The 16,426-nt window shown below is 45.2% G+C and overlaps 1 protein-coding gene across 1 annotated transcript in view; it reads right to left on the reverse strand.

The window, feature by feature from the left end:
* TRIM42 (tripartite motif containing 42) overlaps positions 1 to 14,204 on the reverse strand; it is a gene marked incomplete at both ends in the record, with an annotated part of 29,400 nt that extends 15,196 nt beyond the window's left edge. The window contains 3 exons of the mRNA XM_082839530.1: positions 2,910 to 3,730; positions 8,130 to 8,827; positions 13,867 to 14,204. Coding sequence (XP_082695656.1) covers positions 2,910 to 3,730; positions 8,130 to 8,827; positions 13,867 to 14,204 — 1,857 coding nt within the window. The remainder of the gene's footprint in view (positions 1 to 2,909; positions 3,731 to 8,129; positions 8,828 to 13,866) is intronic.
* Positions 14,205 to 16,426: the final 2,222 nt, after the last annotated feature.

Raw genomic sequence — 16,426 nt, forward strand, 5'->3', positions numbered from 1 at the left:
AGGCTTTGTGATGAATCCTGACGTGAGGCTTTCAATGCGTTTCAAGAACAGAAGAATGCTCCTCTGGCTTCTGCTCCTGTCACTGTGGAGGTGAACTTGTCCTCCTGACACCACTAACCAAAGTGGCTACCATTTATTGAACACATATTATGCACCAGATTCTGTGTCAGACATTGCCTGCCTCGTTTAGTCCTCACAGTTCCCTAGGAGGAAGATTTCATTATCCCATTTTACAGTGGAGGCTCAGCAGGCTTACATTCAGCGATTCCAATGGAACCACAGACTACTAAAGTTGAACAGTGTATCTAGTTCAACTCTCTGTTTCATACACAAGGAAGTAGAGTCCCAAAGAGGTGAAGTGACTTATCCAAGTCATGGAGAATATATGTTCACACTCAAAGCATAAAATGTCACCTCTTGGGAAGAGGTATATTAACAAGTGTCAATTAGCAGAGTGTGCCTGGCATATAAATATTTTATAATAATTGCATTTTTAAACAGATATTGCATGGTTTATTTAAATGTTAATAAATTTAAATGTTATTGTGTATAAAGTTAATTTATAATTACTCATAAGTATATAAATTTTAAAATTTGTATTGATTTGTATAATTAATTTATAATTTTTTTATGAATTTACACTTTTAAAACTGTACATTTACGTGACTTGTTAATAAAAATTAACTTATCTTTTCTGATTATCAAAACATACTCATTTAAAATACATACCTGGAAAATACAGAAAAATTATAAGGAAAGAAAGAAAATAAACATCTCTTTTAATCCCACAATTCAGTTAATAATTCATTATATTTCTTTCCAATTTTGGAATATACACAAGCACACAAATACATATAATTTGGATTATTATTGCTCTGATTCCTGCTTTCTTTCACTTATTACATTTTATATATGTCCCTATATCATTAAAAATTCAGCAAAGCACCATTTTAATAACTGCCCTATAAGTGATTTACTTCTTCTATAGCTGAACATTTAGGTTGTTTCTAATTTTACACTCTAATAAGTAATGATGCATTGAACACTTTGGGGCATGAATCTTCATTGAATTTTTAATCACTTCCTTGGGAACGAGTTCTAGAAATAAAGTTGAGTTTTTATGAAAAAACTCTTTAGGATTTTTAAGGTACAGAGTGACAAGTATAAGGCTAACTTAAAGAATATTTCCCATGCCAAAAGAACACTGTTAGTCAACCATCACTTGAGAGAGATGCCAACACAGATTTCGTCTCCTGCATTACTGAGTACTATGATTCCTGTGTGAATTACATCCCGTGATCCTGAAATACGGATCAATGATATTTTTACATCAAATACCACTGTTTGGCAGTAGGTTTAGGTGTCCTATCTTGAGAGTCAATAACTTGACTGGATTTTTTCTGTGTAGGGTCCTTTCTTGAGCTCATCAAGGGACCATTTATAGGTGGCATAGGGTGACTGTTCTCCAAGCCCAAGTACAGAGCAGGTATCACCAGTCCTTCCCCTGCAGAGCAAAATCCCGCCCACCTCCCAAGTGGTCTGAGTTGTGTGAGATGAGACCTAATGCCATCCCTGATATAATATCACATACACTGCAGGTTTTGCTGATCTATGATCATTTGGAAATGTAGGTTCAGCTGCTCCGTTGCGGGCATCTGTTATGTGAAGGGCAGAGATACTTTTGCTGTGTCTGACAGCCTATGGGAGGGTATGTTGTACATGTTCTACCTTGCAACATAAGGTCATTCTTGGGGTCAATTATAAATGCCAAGACATAGATTATAATGTCTCAGGAAAATAGAAAAGTAAGGCTTGGTCAGTGTCTGCCTTTCATTTTCTTGTTTTTAGACCCTTGATACTAAATTGTGGTCTGCAGACCGGCAGCAATGCCAACATCTGGAAGTTTGTTAGAAGCGTAGAATCTCAGGCCCCACTGAGACCCACTGAAGCAGAATCTGCATTTTAACAAGATCCTCAGGTGCATATTAATGTTTGAGAACCACTAGTTTAGGATTCAAGGATGCTAAAAGTCTTTGTGAGTGTTCTCGGATCATGGAGACAAAAGATGGGCTCTGCCACATGGAAGCAGGCAGTGGGTTGGCTTGGGAGATAACCCTGTAGGACCCCAAGAGGAGGCAAGATATGCTCTGATAGAATATCTTTTTTCCTCGCTGGACTTTAATAAAACATTCTATAAACAATTCAATTTAGGTTCAGCTGGATTTGAAAGGAATGTTAAGAGATGCGCCATTTGTTCATGTTAGGCCTAGAAGGTCAAAGAACAGCCATGTCCCCTGAAGCTGGGTGATGGTAGCTGTAGAGGTCTGTGAGACATCCACACACCTCCAATGCCACCACCCCCCCCCCTTCCCCAAAAAGCTGAATCTCGGGAGATAAGGATTGGAATTCCATTGGGGATTATCCTTCTAATCTTTCCAAATCATGAAGAGTCTGGATAGTTTCTTTAGAAGAAGTAGCAGTTTAGAGGAATCACAGCTGATAGACAACAGAGCCTGCTTTTCTAATTCCAATTTCTGTGCTCCCTCTACTGCTACACGTTCTCCTCTGGAAAATATTACCCTCTCCAAGAAGTCTCTTCAAATTACTTTGTTTCCCAAATTGTGCTCTCTTTCAATAGAGAAGCTGCCTTTGAAGTGGAGTTGGGGCTTTCAGATGTACTTCTGGCTATGAGTTAAATACATTGTTTGGTTTAAAACAATCTTGGGCTACTTAAGATTTCGGGAACTTATCCCTTTTGAATGGACTGACCACAAAGAGTCTAGAGGGACAGATTTGAGTGACCGGACCCTGGAGGTCAAACAAGTAAGTGCAACCTTTCCTGACTACCCCACTCCATTCCATAGCCCACACCCTCCTATCTTCCCTACAGGGCCCAGAGCCTTTCTTACCTTGGCAGCTCTCGGATACACCAGAGTCTGGTAGATAAGAATTGGGCCTGGAGTCTTCAGGGAGCTATCATTGAACGAGTACCAGTTGTGGAAGCTGCTGCTGTCCTGCACAGGCTGGTTTTCTACCCCTGCACTCCAGTAAGTGTAGAGGCTGTCTGTGGGCTTGGCAGGTCCAGCGGACTGGGCTCGCCCGTAGGCCTCCAGACCCATCTCGGTCTTCTCACAGTTGGGGCCATTAAAGGACAATAGGGAGGAGCTCCGCTGGCTCTGCTGGTTGCCGAAGCTGTGGGTGCTGCAAGTGACCTTCCTGGCAATCATCGTTTCTGAGTGCAGGGGGTAGGGTGATGGCAGGGAGTTCCCCGAGGAACACACCTTCTTGGGCCCTGCGGGGAAGAGTTCGTGGATGGCATTGGAGAGCTCAGCAAAGTCCAAGGGCATGCAGTTCAAGGAGTGGAACCGGAGCTGTGGGTCTGGCCTGTAGGTATTCTGGATGCCGTCCTCGATCTGGTCCACCAGAATCTTGGCCGACTGCAGGAACGCCACTTGGCCTGTCTCCTTCAGGGCTTCCTTGGAGTAGGCGATCAGGCCACCCATCTCGTTCACTTTCATGGTGGTGACGTACACATAGTGTTCAATCTCCTTCTGCCTGGACACTTCCAGGTTCTCTATCTGCTCCATGATGGTTTTCTCTTTCTGCTGGAGAATGCTACGCAGCTTGAGGAATCCATTTCTGATCTCTTTGCGCTTTACCTCCTTGTCAGCTTTGAAGCTGTTTTTTAAAATGTTGAATTCCATGAGGTCATTATCAATTTCGTATCGGACTGCAAAACAACCAAGTGAGTTACTTCGGTTAAATTTTTCATTTCTCCAGATGTCAAAGCCAGTGGCAAACTGGAGCAAACTAACTTGGGCTCCAAAGATGTGGGTGGAAAGGGAGGGAAACCACTTGTTGCTGGGCTGAAAGATGCTAGCATAGGTTTATAAAATGAATGTGGCCTCTCTCCATACACCCCTCTCTTTCCTTGTGTAATTTCCTTGTGTAATACTTCCCTTGGGTAGGACAGCCATCCTTCCCTGGCATACTTCTATCTAGTAATCCCTGCAGCCTTGGGTCTAAAGTTGGGAGTTCAAGGCCACCTTTGATGTTAGTTTTCACCAGACTTCACTTGTCAGCAAGTTTTACTTGAGAAGAGATGATGTCACAAAGTGATGGATTTCCCCTGTGTGAAAACTTAAGCTTTTGCAGGGGTGGGAGAAAGAACTAAATTTCTGATGACTGCTTCTAAATACTGCCTTGCCTTGTTCATCAAAACCCAACCCTAGACAATGGTGGCAGATCAGCAAAGTTCCCCTTCACTGTGTTTGCTCTTTAACATGTTCCTTTTCTCTGCTGGGGACTTTGACTCCCTTGGGTTCAGCTGGGCTCCCTCTCTTACTTACTCCACACTTACTTTCCAGAAAGCATCTGCTGTTACACTTCAAGGAAAACCGAGTTTATCCTGCCGCCTCTCACGTGGCATTTGGATTTTAAGTTCACTCAGTCATTCAACAAACATGTGACACCTGTTCCATGTCACATGCTTTTCTAGGCTCTAGGGATACAGATATGAGTGTGAGAGGTCACTGATGTTCCAGGCACGCATAAACCCAACGATACTGCAGTGTGGAAGATGCTGGGGCAGGATGAGCATGTGGGCCACCTCTGTCTGTGAAATGGCAACTTCACAGTTGCCATTTATAGGGTCTTAGGCAATAGGCAGTGGTTTATAGGGTCTTTATAGGCATTAGGCAGTGATTTCAAGACACGTCAACCTTCTGTGGCCTATGCTAGAGGTAAGGCCCTCCCCATGAAAGGCTGACTCTGCAGTGATTTGATGGGCTATAATCCTCTCCAAATTTTACTCAGCAGTGGGGGTGACCAAGTCATGTTTCTTAACATAGCCCTGGGTCCACAGTAAGTTGGATCTCTGTGGGTGGTGGCACAGAGATGTGCATTACAATAAGAGAAACCCTCGGGTTCTGGCAGACCATGAGAACAGGACCACAGCTGTCTCAGTTACCACCATGACTAGGATGTGTAGAAGTGCTAGAATGGTGTTTGTTGAGTGAAAGCCATTCTGTCCTGTTTTCTAACATCTTTGGGGTGAACGTCAGCAGTGTTGCTCTCTGGCCTGCTTTCTGAAGCCCCCATTTCCTCTGCTCACCTCCTCCCTCACACTGGCCCAGAAGGGATGGGGAGGCAATACAGATGGGGGCTGAACAGGAGACTGTCAGGATGTGATTGCAGTGGTGCTGAGAAATGCTCCCTGCCCTCTCCACGTGCAAGCCCTGCTGTGACTTAGGGCCCCTGAAATTCCACGTTATACATTAATTCCTTTGACTCTTCAATAGTTACTCACTGTTAGAAGAAATCTGAATAGGAAATTCCTTGTTTTATTAGGGATTAGTTAGGCTCCTTAGAGCTGAGTCTGGAGAGGTAGGATAAAAATGTCTTAGATGAGGGGGAAGATGCCCCTTACAAATAAGGCAGTTTTGCAAGAGCTGGTCTTAGAACAAAGTCAAAGCAAGGTCTCTTTCAGGCACTATATTTAAAACTAGCTACTTTTTTTTTTTTTTTTTTTTGAGGTACGTGGGCCTCTCACTGTTGTGGCCTCTCCCGTTGTGGAGCACAGGCTCCGGACGCGCAGGCTCGGCGGCCATGGCTCACGGGCCCAGCCGCTCCGCGGCACGTGGGATCTTCCCTGACTGGGGCACGAACCCGCGTCCCCTGCATCGGCAGGCAGACTCTCAACCACTGCACCACCAGGGAAGCCCAAAACTAGCTACTCTTTATTAAACGTTTATATAGATCCAATCCATACATTATCATGTATCACACATATGGATCATATCTATATATTATCATACATTACATATAACTTCAGAAGAGGAAGATGTTGTTTCCATTTATAGATGAAGACACTAGGGCTCAGAGAGGTTAAGTGACTGCCCAGTGTCACACAGCAAGTAACTAGAAGGACCCAGGGCCTGTCCCTAATTCTATTTGTCTAACTCCAGAGCCTATGATCTTAATTGCTCCAGTTGCCCTTCTCAGTCTTCTGTGACATCAGAATCACCTGGGGTACTTAAAAAGGAATCCAGCCAAGCTCAGGCCACGGGTTCCGCCTTAAGAAAACCCTCTAGGAACCAATGGGGGCTTCCATTGGCCTGGCAACGTGGCTCCTGTAGGCTTTCTTTAATATAGGGGCTTCCCTGGTGCTGTTCCCAAATTGAATACGTGTCAATTGACAAACAATGTTTCTAGGCATGGAGCAATTGAGAAATCAAGTTATTCCTGAAATATTCATGCTGGTGAGAGGCCCTGGGGGACATATTTAGCAAAGTCTGCCCCTGACCCACTTCTATGTCCAGTGGGACCTTCCTGTGCAGCTCAGCGGAAAGCTGCCTCCTTGTCGATCTGTTCAGACCTGTTTGTATGGACACTGACATTTCTGACAGGGGACAGGCTGGGTTGATCTGGAGCACGCTGGTCATTTGACTCTAGGCCACCACGTAGGGAAACAGACCACAGGTGTGGTGGTGGTTCCCATTGTTTTTCAATCTCTTTATCTTTAGATTCTGGTCACTGTTTAGCAGAATAGGTTGTCAAATGAATGTTGTGGAATTAACATGGACTTCGGAGTCAGAGAGACCGGCTCTGCCATTTACTAGGGGACTTGTGCCAGTTCCTTCTTGGAATCCCAGTTGTCTATCCTGGGTGGGGGGGTGGAATATTAGTGCCTGTACTGTAGGATTATGGAGAGGATTAGACATAAGTCCTCTAAAAGGCCCCGGTAAAGTAGGCCTCTGTTCAAGGAAGCTATTCCCAGGGGCAAAGAGCCTAAAAGGATCCCTGAGATCCTCATGTCTAACCTGGTGGATATACACCCAGAAATTATTGGGCTCTTTGCCGAACCCTGTGAAATATCACTGTACTGGGTTCCATCACGAAAACCTGAGTCAGTTTCCCTTATAGAAACTATAACTATATTATATGTAGCCAACATAAAATAACCATGAGCAGGTGTGCAGAGGAAAAGTGAGCTGTTGACTACAACATTACTGGCTATTTCTGGGTTTTCCCATTATTATGTATTTGCTATCAGTTCCTTTACTGAGCTGCTTGCAACTTCAAGGGAAATTTAAAACTGAGGTAACTCTCAGCATTGACTTAATTCTTTTCCCCTTTAAATTGGGAAGATACTGAAGAAATCCATCTTTAGGGACAAAACACCTTAGAAAGGCTCACAGAACTTCAGGATGCTACAGGATCAATCTCTTCCTTCTCCAAAGGAGGAAATGAGGCCCAAGGTCATGAAAATTATAACCAAGATTATAGAATCTTTATGTACTTATTATGGGCTAGATCGTTTTTTGCATGCTTCAGTTAGAGTATCTCATTTAATCCTCACAACCACCCAGTGAGGAAAGAACAAATTGTTCAGGGAAGAACAAATCTGACATCGTATTAGATCTGTTCCTTTTGCTTTAACCTTTGCGCTTTGTTAACATGTGGTTAGTCCTGCAGGCTCTGCACCTTTTGTAAAAGAATGTTGCCTATAGCCTGAAATATACGGGATAGCCTATTCTCAAGGCTCTCATCTTTAAAAGTCCATTCACATAGAGATAAAAAGTTGCAGAACAGAGAATAACATTTGTCTTGTTGGAGGTTTGCAGGAACATCGTGACCTGACCTATGTGGACAGCTGCAAGAACAAAGGATACAGACACCAAGAAGCTTGCAGCAACCAACCTGACCCCTCCCTCACCTTGCTTTTAAAAGTGCCTTGCTGAAACCCCTCCCAGAGCTTGGGGTTTTGGGGGACAGGAGCCACCTGTCTCCTTGCCTGACCCTGCAATAAATCTTTCTCTGGTCCAAACTCCAACCTATTGTCAGTTTGTTTGGCCCCACTGTGTGCCGGGCACACGAACTTGCATTGGGTAACACCATTATCCCCATTTTATAGATGAGAAAACCAAGGCACAGGGAGGTTAAGTGGCTGGCGGTAGTTGCCAGATGTGGATTCCAGGCCACTGACTTGCAGCCTGGCTCAGTGTCTCCCAGGGCTTGGACTGCCCCACCAGGTGGAGGTAAGGCTCTCTCTAAACAGATCCTCCCAAATCACCTTCCCCATCAGTTCCTGAGCTAGGAGTGGTGGAGGGAGAAGAGGGGACCAGGACCTGCTTTGAACTTGGCGATGGCGCTGAAGAGCGCGGCAGCCCTCTCGGAGCAGGCATCGATGAGGCTGATGGTGTCGTGGTCATTGTGTAGGGCAGTCTTGCAGAAGCTGCAGAGCAACGCGTGGTCGTTCCGGCAGTACTCAATGACGCGGCTGGACGGGTGGTGGATGCAGATCTTCTCGTCCTGGTCCTCGGTGCTGGTGTCCACGAACACGTGGTCCTGCATGGCCACGTCCGAGTGGAAGGTCTTGAGGCACTCGTTGCACAGGTTGAGGCGGCAGGTGATGCAGCGCTTGTAGGCGATGCTCTGGCTGCGGCAGACCTGGCAGACGATAGGCCCGCTGGAGCGGTCGAAGCGCCACCTGAGGTAGCCATGCTGCTGCATGTAGCGCTTGGTGAGGCGTCCGCGCAGGTAGTTCTCGGGCAGCAGCATCTTGTGGCTGTAGGGCATGCAGTGCGAGCGGTTGCACACGGGACAGATGAGGATGAAGAAGTTCTCGGTGACCTCGGCGTGCTTCTGCAGCTGCCGCAGGCACTTCTCGCACAGGCTGTGGTGGCAGGGTAGTATGAAGGAGTGCAGGCGCAGCTGGCTGCAGATGGGGCACAACAGGTGGCTGACCAGGTTGCTTTTCGCGGGCATCATCTTCACCTTATCCAGTTGCGTGTCGCTGCTCCCGATGCGCAGGGCCATCTTGGAGCTGCAAGGGGAAGCAAACACGGGACCTCAGGAGGAGAGCTCCGTTTCTCCACCTCGGAAGGAACCGGGGTGTCACTGAGCTGCTTTGTGGTGTGATGGGGAGGGGCATGGCTGTGCCGGGGTGGGGTGGGGAGCGGGCGGATGGTGCCTGGGTTCTAAACCCCCCTCCACCATCCTTTAGCTGGGCGACACCAGGTAAGTTAATTAACCTCTCTCTGCCTCTCTCCTCGTTATAAAATTAGTACTCGCCTGATAGAGTTTCTTGAGAACATTAAAATTGATTTGAATACCTGCATGGCCTTAGAGCAGTCCCTGGAACACAGTAAGTGCGATACGACTGCTTGTTAATTTTTGAGCAAGAGAAAAACAGTCCAGAGGGGCTGGCACTGTCAGCTGGGTCTTGGGGTTCTGTTGGCCCTGGATAATATCACAGAACACCCACAGCAGACAAGGCCATTCTGGGACTGTGATGGAGCAAAACAGAAACAAGACCACTTCTTCATGTTTGAACTCAGACAAAAGCAAGAACATTGTCCAAACCACAAAAATGATCAAACATCCCCTGTCCTGGTTAAGGACAGTGATTGCTGCTTTTTCACCAGTTGCAGCATCAGGCTCAACTCTGTTCTTCCCACCTTCTAGGCAAGATTTATTAAGATACCTAATAGGAGATTTACCCCTGCGTCCTCACCTAACATGCGCCTAAATCCTGTAATGACTTAGTGATGCCTTCTTACGGAGACACCTCACACTTGCTCGTGGTGTATCTCTCAGTTGTTGCCCTGGGCCAGTAAATGCAGTCTCCTCTGGGCACTGACATTACTATTGTGTGTGAGATGGAACATAGAAGAAGGTGGGCAAAGTGTTCTTCACAGGACACCAGGAGGTTAGTTGCCCAGCCAAGCCCAGCCCCCGTGTGTTCTGATCACCAGACCTCAACTATGACCTAAGGGGCTAGGTGTTAGGGGCGGGTTGCACATGGTGAAATGCGCTGCTTTAGAGTTGCACTTTTGAGATAAGTTTCTTCACCTCTCTCACCCTCAGTAAATCAAAGCTCACAATACTACTTCCTTCATGAGGATTTTAAAGTCCCCATGAGATAATCCACGATAAGTGCTTAACTCCCTGGACATAGTAAGCATTCAATGAATGGCCACTAGAGTGACTCCCCTCTGTTCCTAGCCAGCTCATGTCCACAGCAGGGGAAAACAGTGGTCAAGTCTATGAAAAATATGTGTTTGTATGGTGTGTGTGTGTGTGTGTGTGTGTGTGTGTGTGTTGAATCTTTCTCTAATATCTGAGGCTGATTTCATATATTGTAAGAACTATGGATGAAGTAAGTGCATACTTGTAAACTTTCAAGTGCATGTTCTAAGAAGCTACAATCAGGGCAAAAGCAGTTTATGAAAATAAATGAATTAGCCATGGGGATGGAGGTGTAAAACATACTTATTTGGACCTAGAGTCTGTCATACAACAGCGTGAAGTAAGTCAGAAAGAGGAAAACAAATACTGTATGTTAACACATATATATGGGATCTAAAAAAAAACAATGGTTCTGAAGAACCTAGGGGCAGGACAGGAATAAAGACACAGATGTAGAGAATGGACTTGAGGACATGGGGAGGGGGAAGGGTAAGCTGGGACGAAGTGAGAGAGTGGCATGGACATATATACACTACCAAATGTAAAATAGATAGCTAGTGGGAAGCAGCTTTGTAGCACAGGGAGATCAGCTCGGTGCTCTGTGACCACCTAGAGGGGTGGGATAGGGAGGGTGGGAGGGAGACGCAAGAGGGAAGGGATGTGGGGATATATGTATATGTATAGCTGCTTCACTTTGTTATACAGCAGAAACTAACACACATTGTAAAGCAATTATACTCCAATAAAGATGTTTAAAAAGAAAACATACTGATTTTGTGACTATTCCTATCCCTTCTTCTCTGTTTGTATTAGCGATGTCTAGGGGTTGCGTTTGGCATTCTGCCTGTGTTCTCTTTTGCGTTCTTGCAGTCCCTATAAGCCTCTGGATCCTTCCCCATTCCCTTGGCCAGGGACCCAGGTCTCAGAGCCCAGGCAGTCAAGGGTGATACCCGAACATGTTGGAAGGGAGTGGCACCATGGGGACAGTGCCGGTTATGGAGACGCGGGCACCTGGATAGCTCATCCCTTAGAGATCTGCATGCTGGTGTCCAAGCCTGCCAGACTCAATGTTCTCAGCTCTGCTCCTTCTCTGCTTTCCCAGCCTCTCTGCTTTCTCCTGCTCCAGCTTTGGAGGGGTCATCTGGAGGGGGGAGGGCAGATGTTCTAGTTTCATAAGGTGGGGCTATGAGAATCAGTGTGTAATATAAAGGGAGACAGCACGAGAAATCAGAAAGAAGGAGGGAGAGAGGAGGGTGCTGGGGAAAGAGAAAGACAGAACAGGGAGAAGAGACAGGTGTTAATGGCCCAGGGAGTTGGGGTGAAGGTGAAAAAGGAAGTGAGAAAAAGAGATGAGTAAAGGCAAAGGGGGATGAATGAGATCAGACTGAGGCAGGATGAGGAAAACACTGAGAAGGAAGCAGTGACGAGGAACAGGGGAGGCGGTGGGCCAGACACCAGGAGAGAGGCCAGGTGGAAGATAAGCCTCAGCGGACCCAGCGCCAACCCCCTGCCACTTGCAATAGCATCTCTGAGCATCATCAAAACTCCTCAGGCTTGGACTTGGGCATTCAGGGGTCATGACTCCACGCCACAACCATCACCAAGCCCAGCAGCCTTGCCTTTCTGTTGAGATAACTGGCCTCTGCTCCTCTGTACCGTGGCAGCCTCCTCCCAAATTTAGGCCTGTTCCCCTTGTACTTGGGTTCCCATATATCACCTGGCAAGTCTCCTGGCTTCCCTTCTTTTTCCCTCCAGGCCATTCTGCACTTTAGCGCCACCTGGGGGCAGGAGAGTTTTTTAAAAATTCTGATGCCCAGGACATACCTGAAGCCAATGAAATCAGAATGTCTGGGGGTGGGGGCCAGGCATCAGTAGTTTTTAAAGATCCCCAGGTGATTCTAATGCAAAACAAGGTTTGGGAGCTACTGGTCTAAGCATCTCCAAAGCACCAGTGTCATCCTTCCCCTGTTGAAATGGGCTTGGTGACTCTTCATTGCTGATGTGCAGGAAATGGGGCAGTTGAGAGGAGAGAGGGGTGTGAGAGTTACTTTCTGCACCTTAGAACTTCTGCACTTGAATCCAGAAACCCTGGGTTCTCTGTTCGTGCAAACACCATGCGAGGTCCATGAACTGAGAGTAATTTTTATTAACCAGCTACAAAGGGCTGAACTGTGAGAGAGATCATATCCTTCCCCTGAATTCACGGAGCGTTTGCTCACAAAATTGTTTTTCCAGCCTCGAAAGGCTTCCAACCTGCCTCTCATCTTTCCGCCTCTCCAAGTGCTGTCATCTTAGAATGCTGAGTTTTGGTCTTTCCCCTCTAAGAAGTCTGCCTCTGCTATTCCAGATGCCCCTCATGTGTGACATGAAGAGACCGCCTTGGTCAGGGCAGGAAGAGGCTATGCAGTGCCTGACACAGAGGGTTAATGCCCTAAGTGAGAAATTGCGACCCTCAGTGCCATGACTTCTGGGTAGGAACAAAGAGAAGGCTGGCAGGAGCTCATGGCCACCTGGGGTACTTACACAGGCCATAGGGTTCGAAAGCGGCCTGTGGAAGTTACTCTTTTCCAATGAGTGTTGCAGATATCAAGGGTTCAGAGGAGGAAGGGCAATTTATATTTTTATATCACATAACAGATTTCAAAGCAATATTAAGCCCCTGAATCATCGCAGGTACCATACTGTCTATTTTGCAGGACAGCATTTTAATTTAAGCATACAGACTCTAGGTTCAAATTCTGACTGCATCTTACTAGTTGTGTGATCTTGGGCCACTGAACCTCTCAAATGCTCAGTTTCTTCACTGGTGTGATGGGCATGAGGTAGGGGTTACCTGGGGTCACGCACGTGGTTCCCGGCAAGTTGCTTACACACTAAGTATTAGCTATTAGTATTTTGTAGAGGTGAGAGTGGTGGGGTTCAGGAGAGCTCAGCACTCACTCACACAGCTGAGGGAGCTTGGGTTTGGAACTCAGGTCTATACTGATTAGTGACTGTTTAGGACACGTACACTTAATTGCTACAAAGTGTAGTTTTTTTTTTTTCTTGCAGTTGAGGTAAATTTTATTGCTACATTTTGAAACACAAAAAATATTTAAAATAATAGCACCATTGAATATACGTTTTTACTGTTACATCAAGTGCAAAACAGACTTTATAGTATTTTTAGCTCTTTTTTTCTTCTAGTTTTATTGAGATGTAATTGACATATAGCACTGTATAAGTTTAAGGTGTACAACATAATGATTTGATTTACAAATACCACACAGTGATTATCACAGTAAGTTTAATGAACATCTATCAACTCATACAGATACAAAATTAAAGAAATAGAAAAAAATTAAAAATTAAAAAAATTTTTCTTGGGCTAAGAACTCAGGATTTATTCTCTTAACTTTCATATGTAACTGACAGCAGCGTTCATTATATATATCCTGTGGTACATCACATCCCTAGTAACCTATCTATCATAACTGGAAGTCTGTGCCTTTTGGCTGCCCTCATCCAATGCCCCACCCCTACCCCCTGCCTCTGGTAATCACACATCTGATCTTTTCCTATGAGTTTTTTTGTTTTTGAAGAGTAATTGACCTACAACACTATGTTAGTTCCCGTTACACAACGTGTAGTGAGTTGCTATTTCTATACATTTCAAAAAGAATATCGCGATGTCTAGTTACCAACTCTCACCATACAATGACTGTGTGATATATTTGCACCAAGACATATTGTAACGAGAGTTAATTGCTCCCAAGTTCCTGGCCTCCCTTTTTCAGATAAAGAGGTGGAATTGGGGCGGGGCTGCTGACCTGCCCTGTCCCCACAGCTGGCAGGGGCCCCCCGCCCCCAGTTTTCCTGAGCCCCGGCGGCCCGCGTCGGGCGCGCGGCACTTACAAGGTACGGATGCTGGGGAGGCGGCTCCTGCGGAACGTGATGGCGGCATAGCGGCAGCAGCGGCTCTCATAGTACTGGCACTTGCGGTTGCTGCTGGTTGTACAGCAACACTTACAGTCGGGGTCATTGGCCCAGGAGCAGCAGCAGAAGTGGCAGTTGGGGCTCTCGGAGAAGGTGCAGTGGCAGCATTGGCAGTCGCGCTCATCCTTGTAAGGACAGGGAAAGCAGGTGCAGTTCCGCTCCGAGGTGAAGAGGAACTTGAAGCACAGACAGGAGCATAAGCGGGGACACCTCTGCCATGTGAAACATGGAGCGCAAAGACACGTGGCAGTCTCCATGGCGCCTACACGATTGCCACCCGCTCCCTGGAGCTCTTGGTGCCTCCTCTACCAGGATCCTGCTGTCCGTTCTCCCGTGGAGGGGTCCCTCCTCCCCTGGATGAGGCAGTTAGCTTGGAGGTTTCAAGAGGTTGGCTGTTGTGAGGTCTTCACAGGCGGTGTCCCTGCTAGGAATCTCACGGGCTGGCATTTACATAGATCAGTTCCAGGCCATTTGCTTATGTCACAATCCCTGTCTCCCCACCATATCTCACCACACAGGATAGGAGGGAGGGTGGGATCTGGGGGGTAGTGGCAGGTGGGCTGACAGATACTCCCTGTTTCCAGAGGACCAGCTCCAGAGGAGTGTCAATGAAGAGAGCATCCTGTCCTGTATCACACTTTGGGTTATTGGCTGGATTTCCGAAGCTATTTCTCTTTGCTTGGTCCTTTTCCTGCAACTTGGGCAAGTTGACTTCAGGGTATGTCTTCATGGGCTGAAAGCCTGGGTATGATGCATTGGAAAATACAGACTGACATGATATTCCTCTCCTTGGGCTTTTTTTTTGTATTGATAGGACTCTTTATTTGATGAACAAAGTGCAGTGTTTACAAACAATAATACCACATATAAAGGGAATCACCATTTGGAGAAAGAATTAAAGGAAAAACAGATATAGGTTCTTTAAAGCACTTCTGTCAGTAGTGATTGAGTTTGTCAGTTGCTGCATAGTCACTGCTGATTTTTATGAGGCTTCAGGCGTTAGTCACTGTGAATATTTCTTGGCATTTTTTGCAGCCTCATGGGGTTAGACTGAGACTCAAGCTCTGTTTCCTACGCCCCTGCACTCTTCCCCAGTTCTATCTCACTGTATCCCTTTTATTAAGAGGCTGGAACTCTACATGAGACTCTTTATCTCTTCTTTTAGTATATGCTCAGCATCTCTAGAAATGACCTTCTATTTTAGGAGAGAATTTTGCTTTCTACTTTATGCAGCTTGCAAAGATCGAAAGAGCAGAAATTTCATTATCATACCATATATATAATATGAACACTGTCTTATTTTTTCCAGAAAGAAGCAGAGGTGGGAGCTGAATTTGGCTGTAGGAATTTATTGCATAATATATTCTCTCTTCCTATGATTATCAACTTTATAATAAGAAAGAACATTCACTGAGTGCTAACTGTTCCAGCCACACTTTGATTTTAGATTCCTACAGATGAGAATTTTGGATCATAGGCTATATACTTTATTTATGTATTTATTTATAATTACTAAATTACTTACTTAAATGAATGTGACAGTTCATACTGACAGCAGTGGTGTATGAGAGACACTTTTTCCACACATGCTTTTTAAAACAGAGTTTTATCAATATTCCTATCTGTTCTCTAGACACAGAGGTTTGAGTTTCACTCCTGAATTTATTTTCATCATTGGTCTGTGCAAGACTTCCTCTTTTTAAAAGAAAAATAAAATTTTTATTAAGATATAATTCACTATTTTAAAAAAATTATTTATTTTAATTAATTAATTTTTAAAATTTTAGCTGTGTTGGGTCTTTGTTGCTGCGCGAGAGCTTTTCTCTAGTTGCAGCGAGCGGGGGTACTCTTCGTTGCGGTGCGCAGGCTTCTCATTGCGGTGGCTTCTCTTGTTGCAGAGCTTGTGGGCTTGTGGGCTTCAGTAGCTGTGGCTCTCGGGCTCTAGAGCACAGGCTCAGTAGCTGTGGCACACGGGCTTAGCTGCTCTGCGGTATGTGGGATCTTCCTGCACCAGGGCTCGAACCCGTGTCCCCTGCATTGGCAGGTGGATTCTTAACCACTGCACCACCAGGGAAGTCCCATAATTCATTGACTATTAAACCCACTGTTTTAAAGTGAACAGTTCAATGGTTTTTAATATATTATATAATATATTATAATATTAATTATAATATATTATTAATATATTATATATATTATATTTTAATATAATATATTATATATAAAATATATTGTGAATATATTTTAATATATTCACAATTCACAAAATTGTGTAACTATCACCAAGATTTATTTCCAGAACATTTTCATCACCCCCAAAAGACACACTGTACTCATTAGCTATCATTCTCTATACAGAGACTGTGCCCCATCCCCACAGTCTCTGGCAGATATTAATCTATTTTCTGTGTCTATAGATTTGTCTATTCTGGACATTTCATATAAATGGAATCATATAATATGTGGTCGTTTGAATCTG

Source organism: Leucopleurus acutus, assembly GCF_964270905.1.
Source record: "Leucopleurus acutus genome assembly, chromosome: 5".
Classification (NCBI taxonomy): Eukaryota; Metazoa; Chordata; class Mammalia; order Artiodactyla; family Delphinidae; genus Leucopleurus; species Leucopleurus acutus.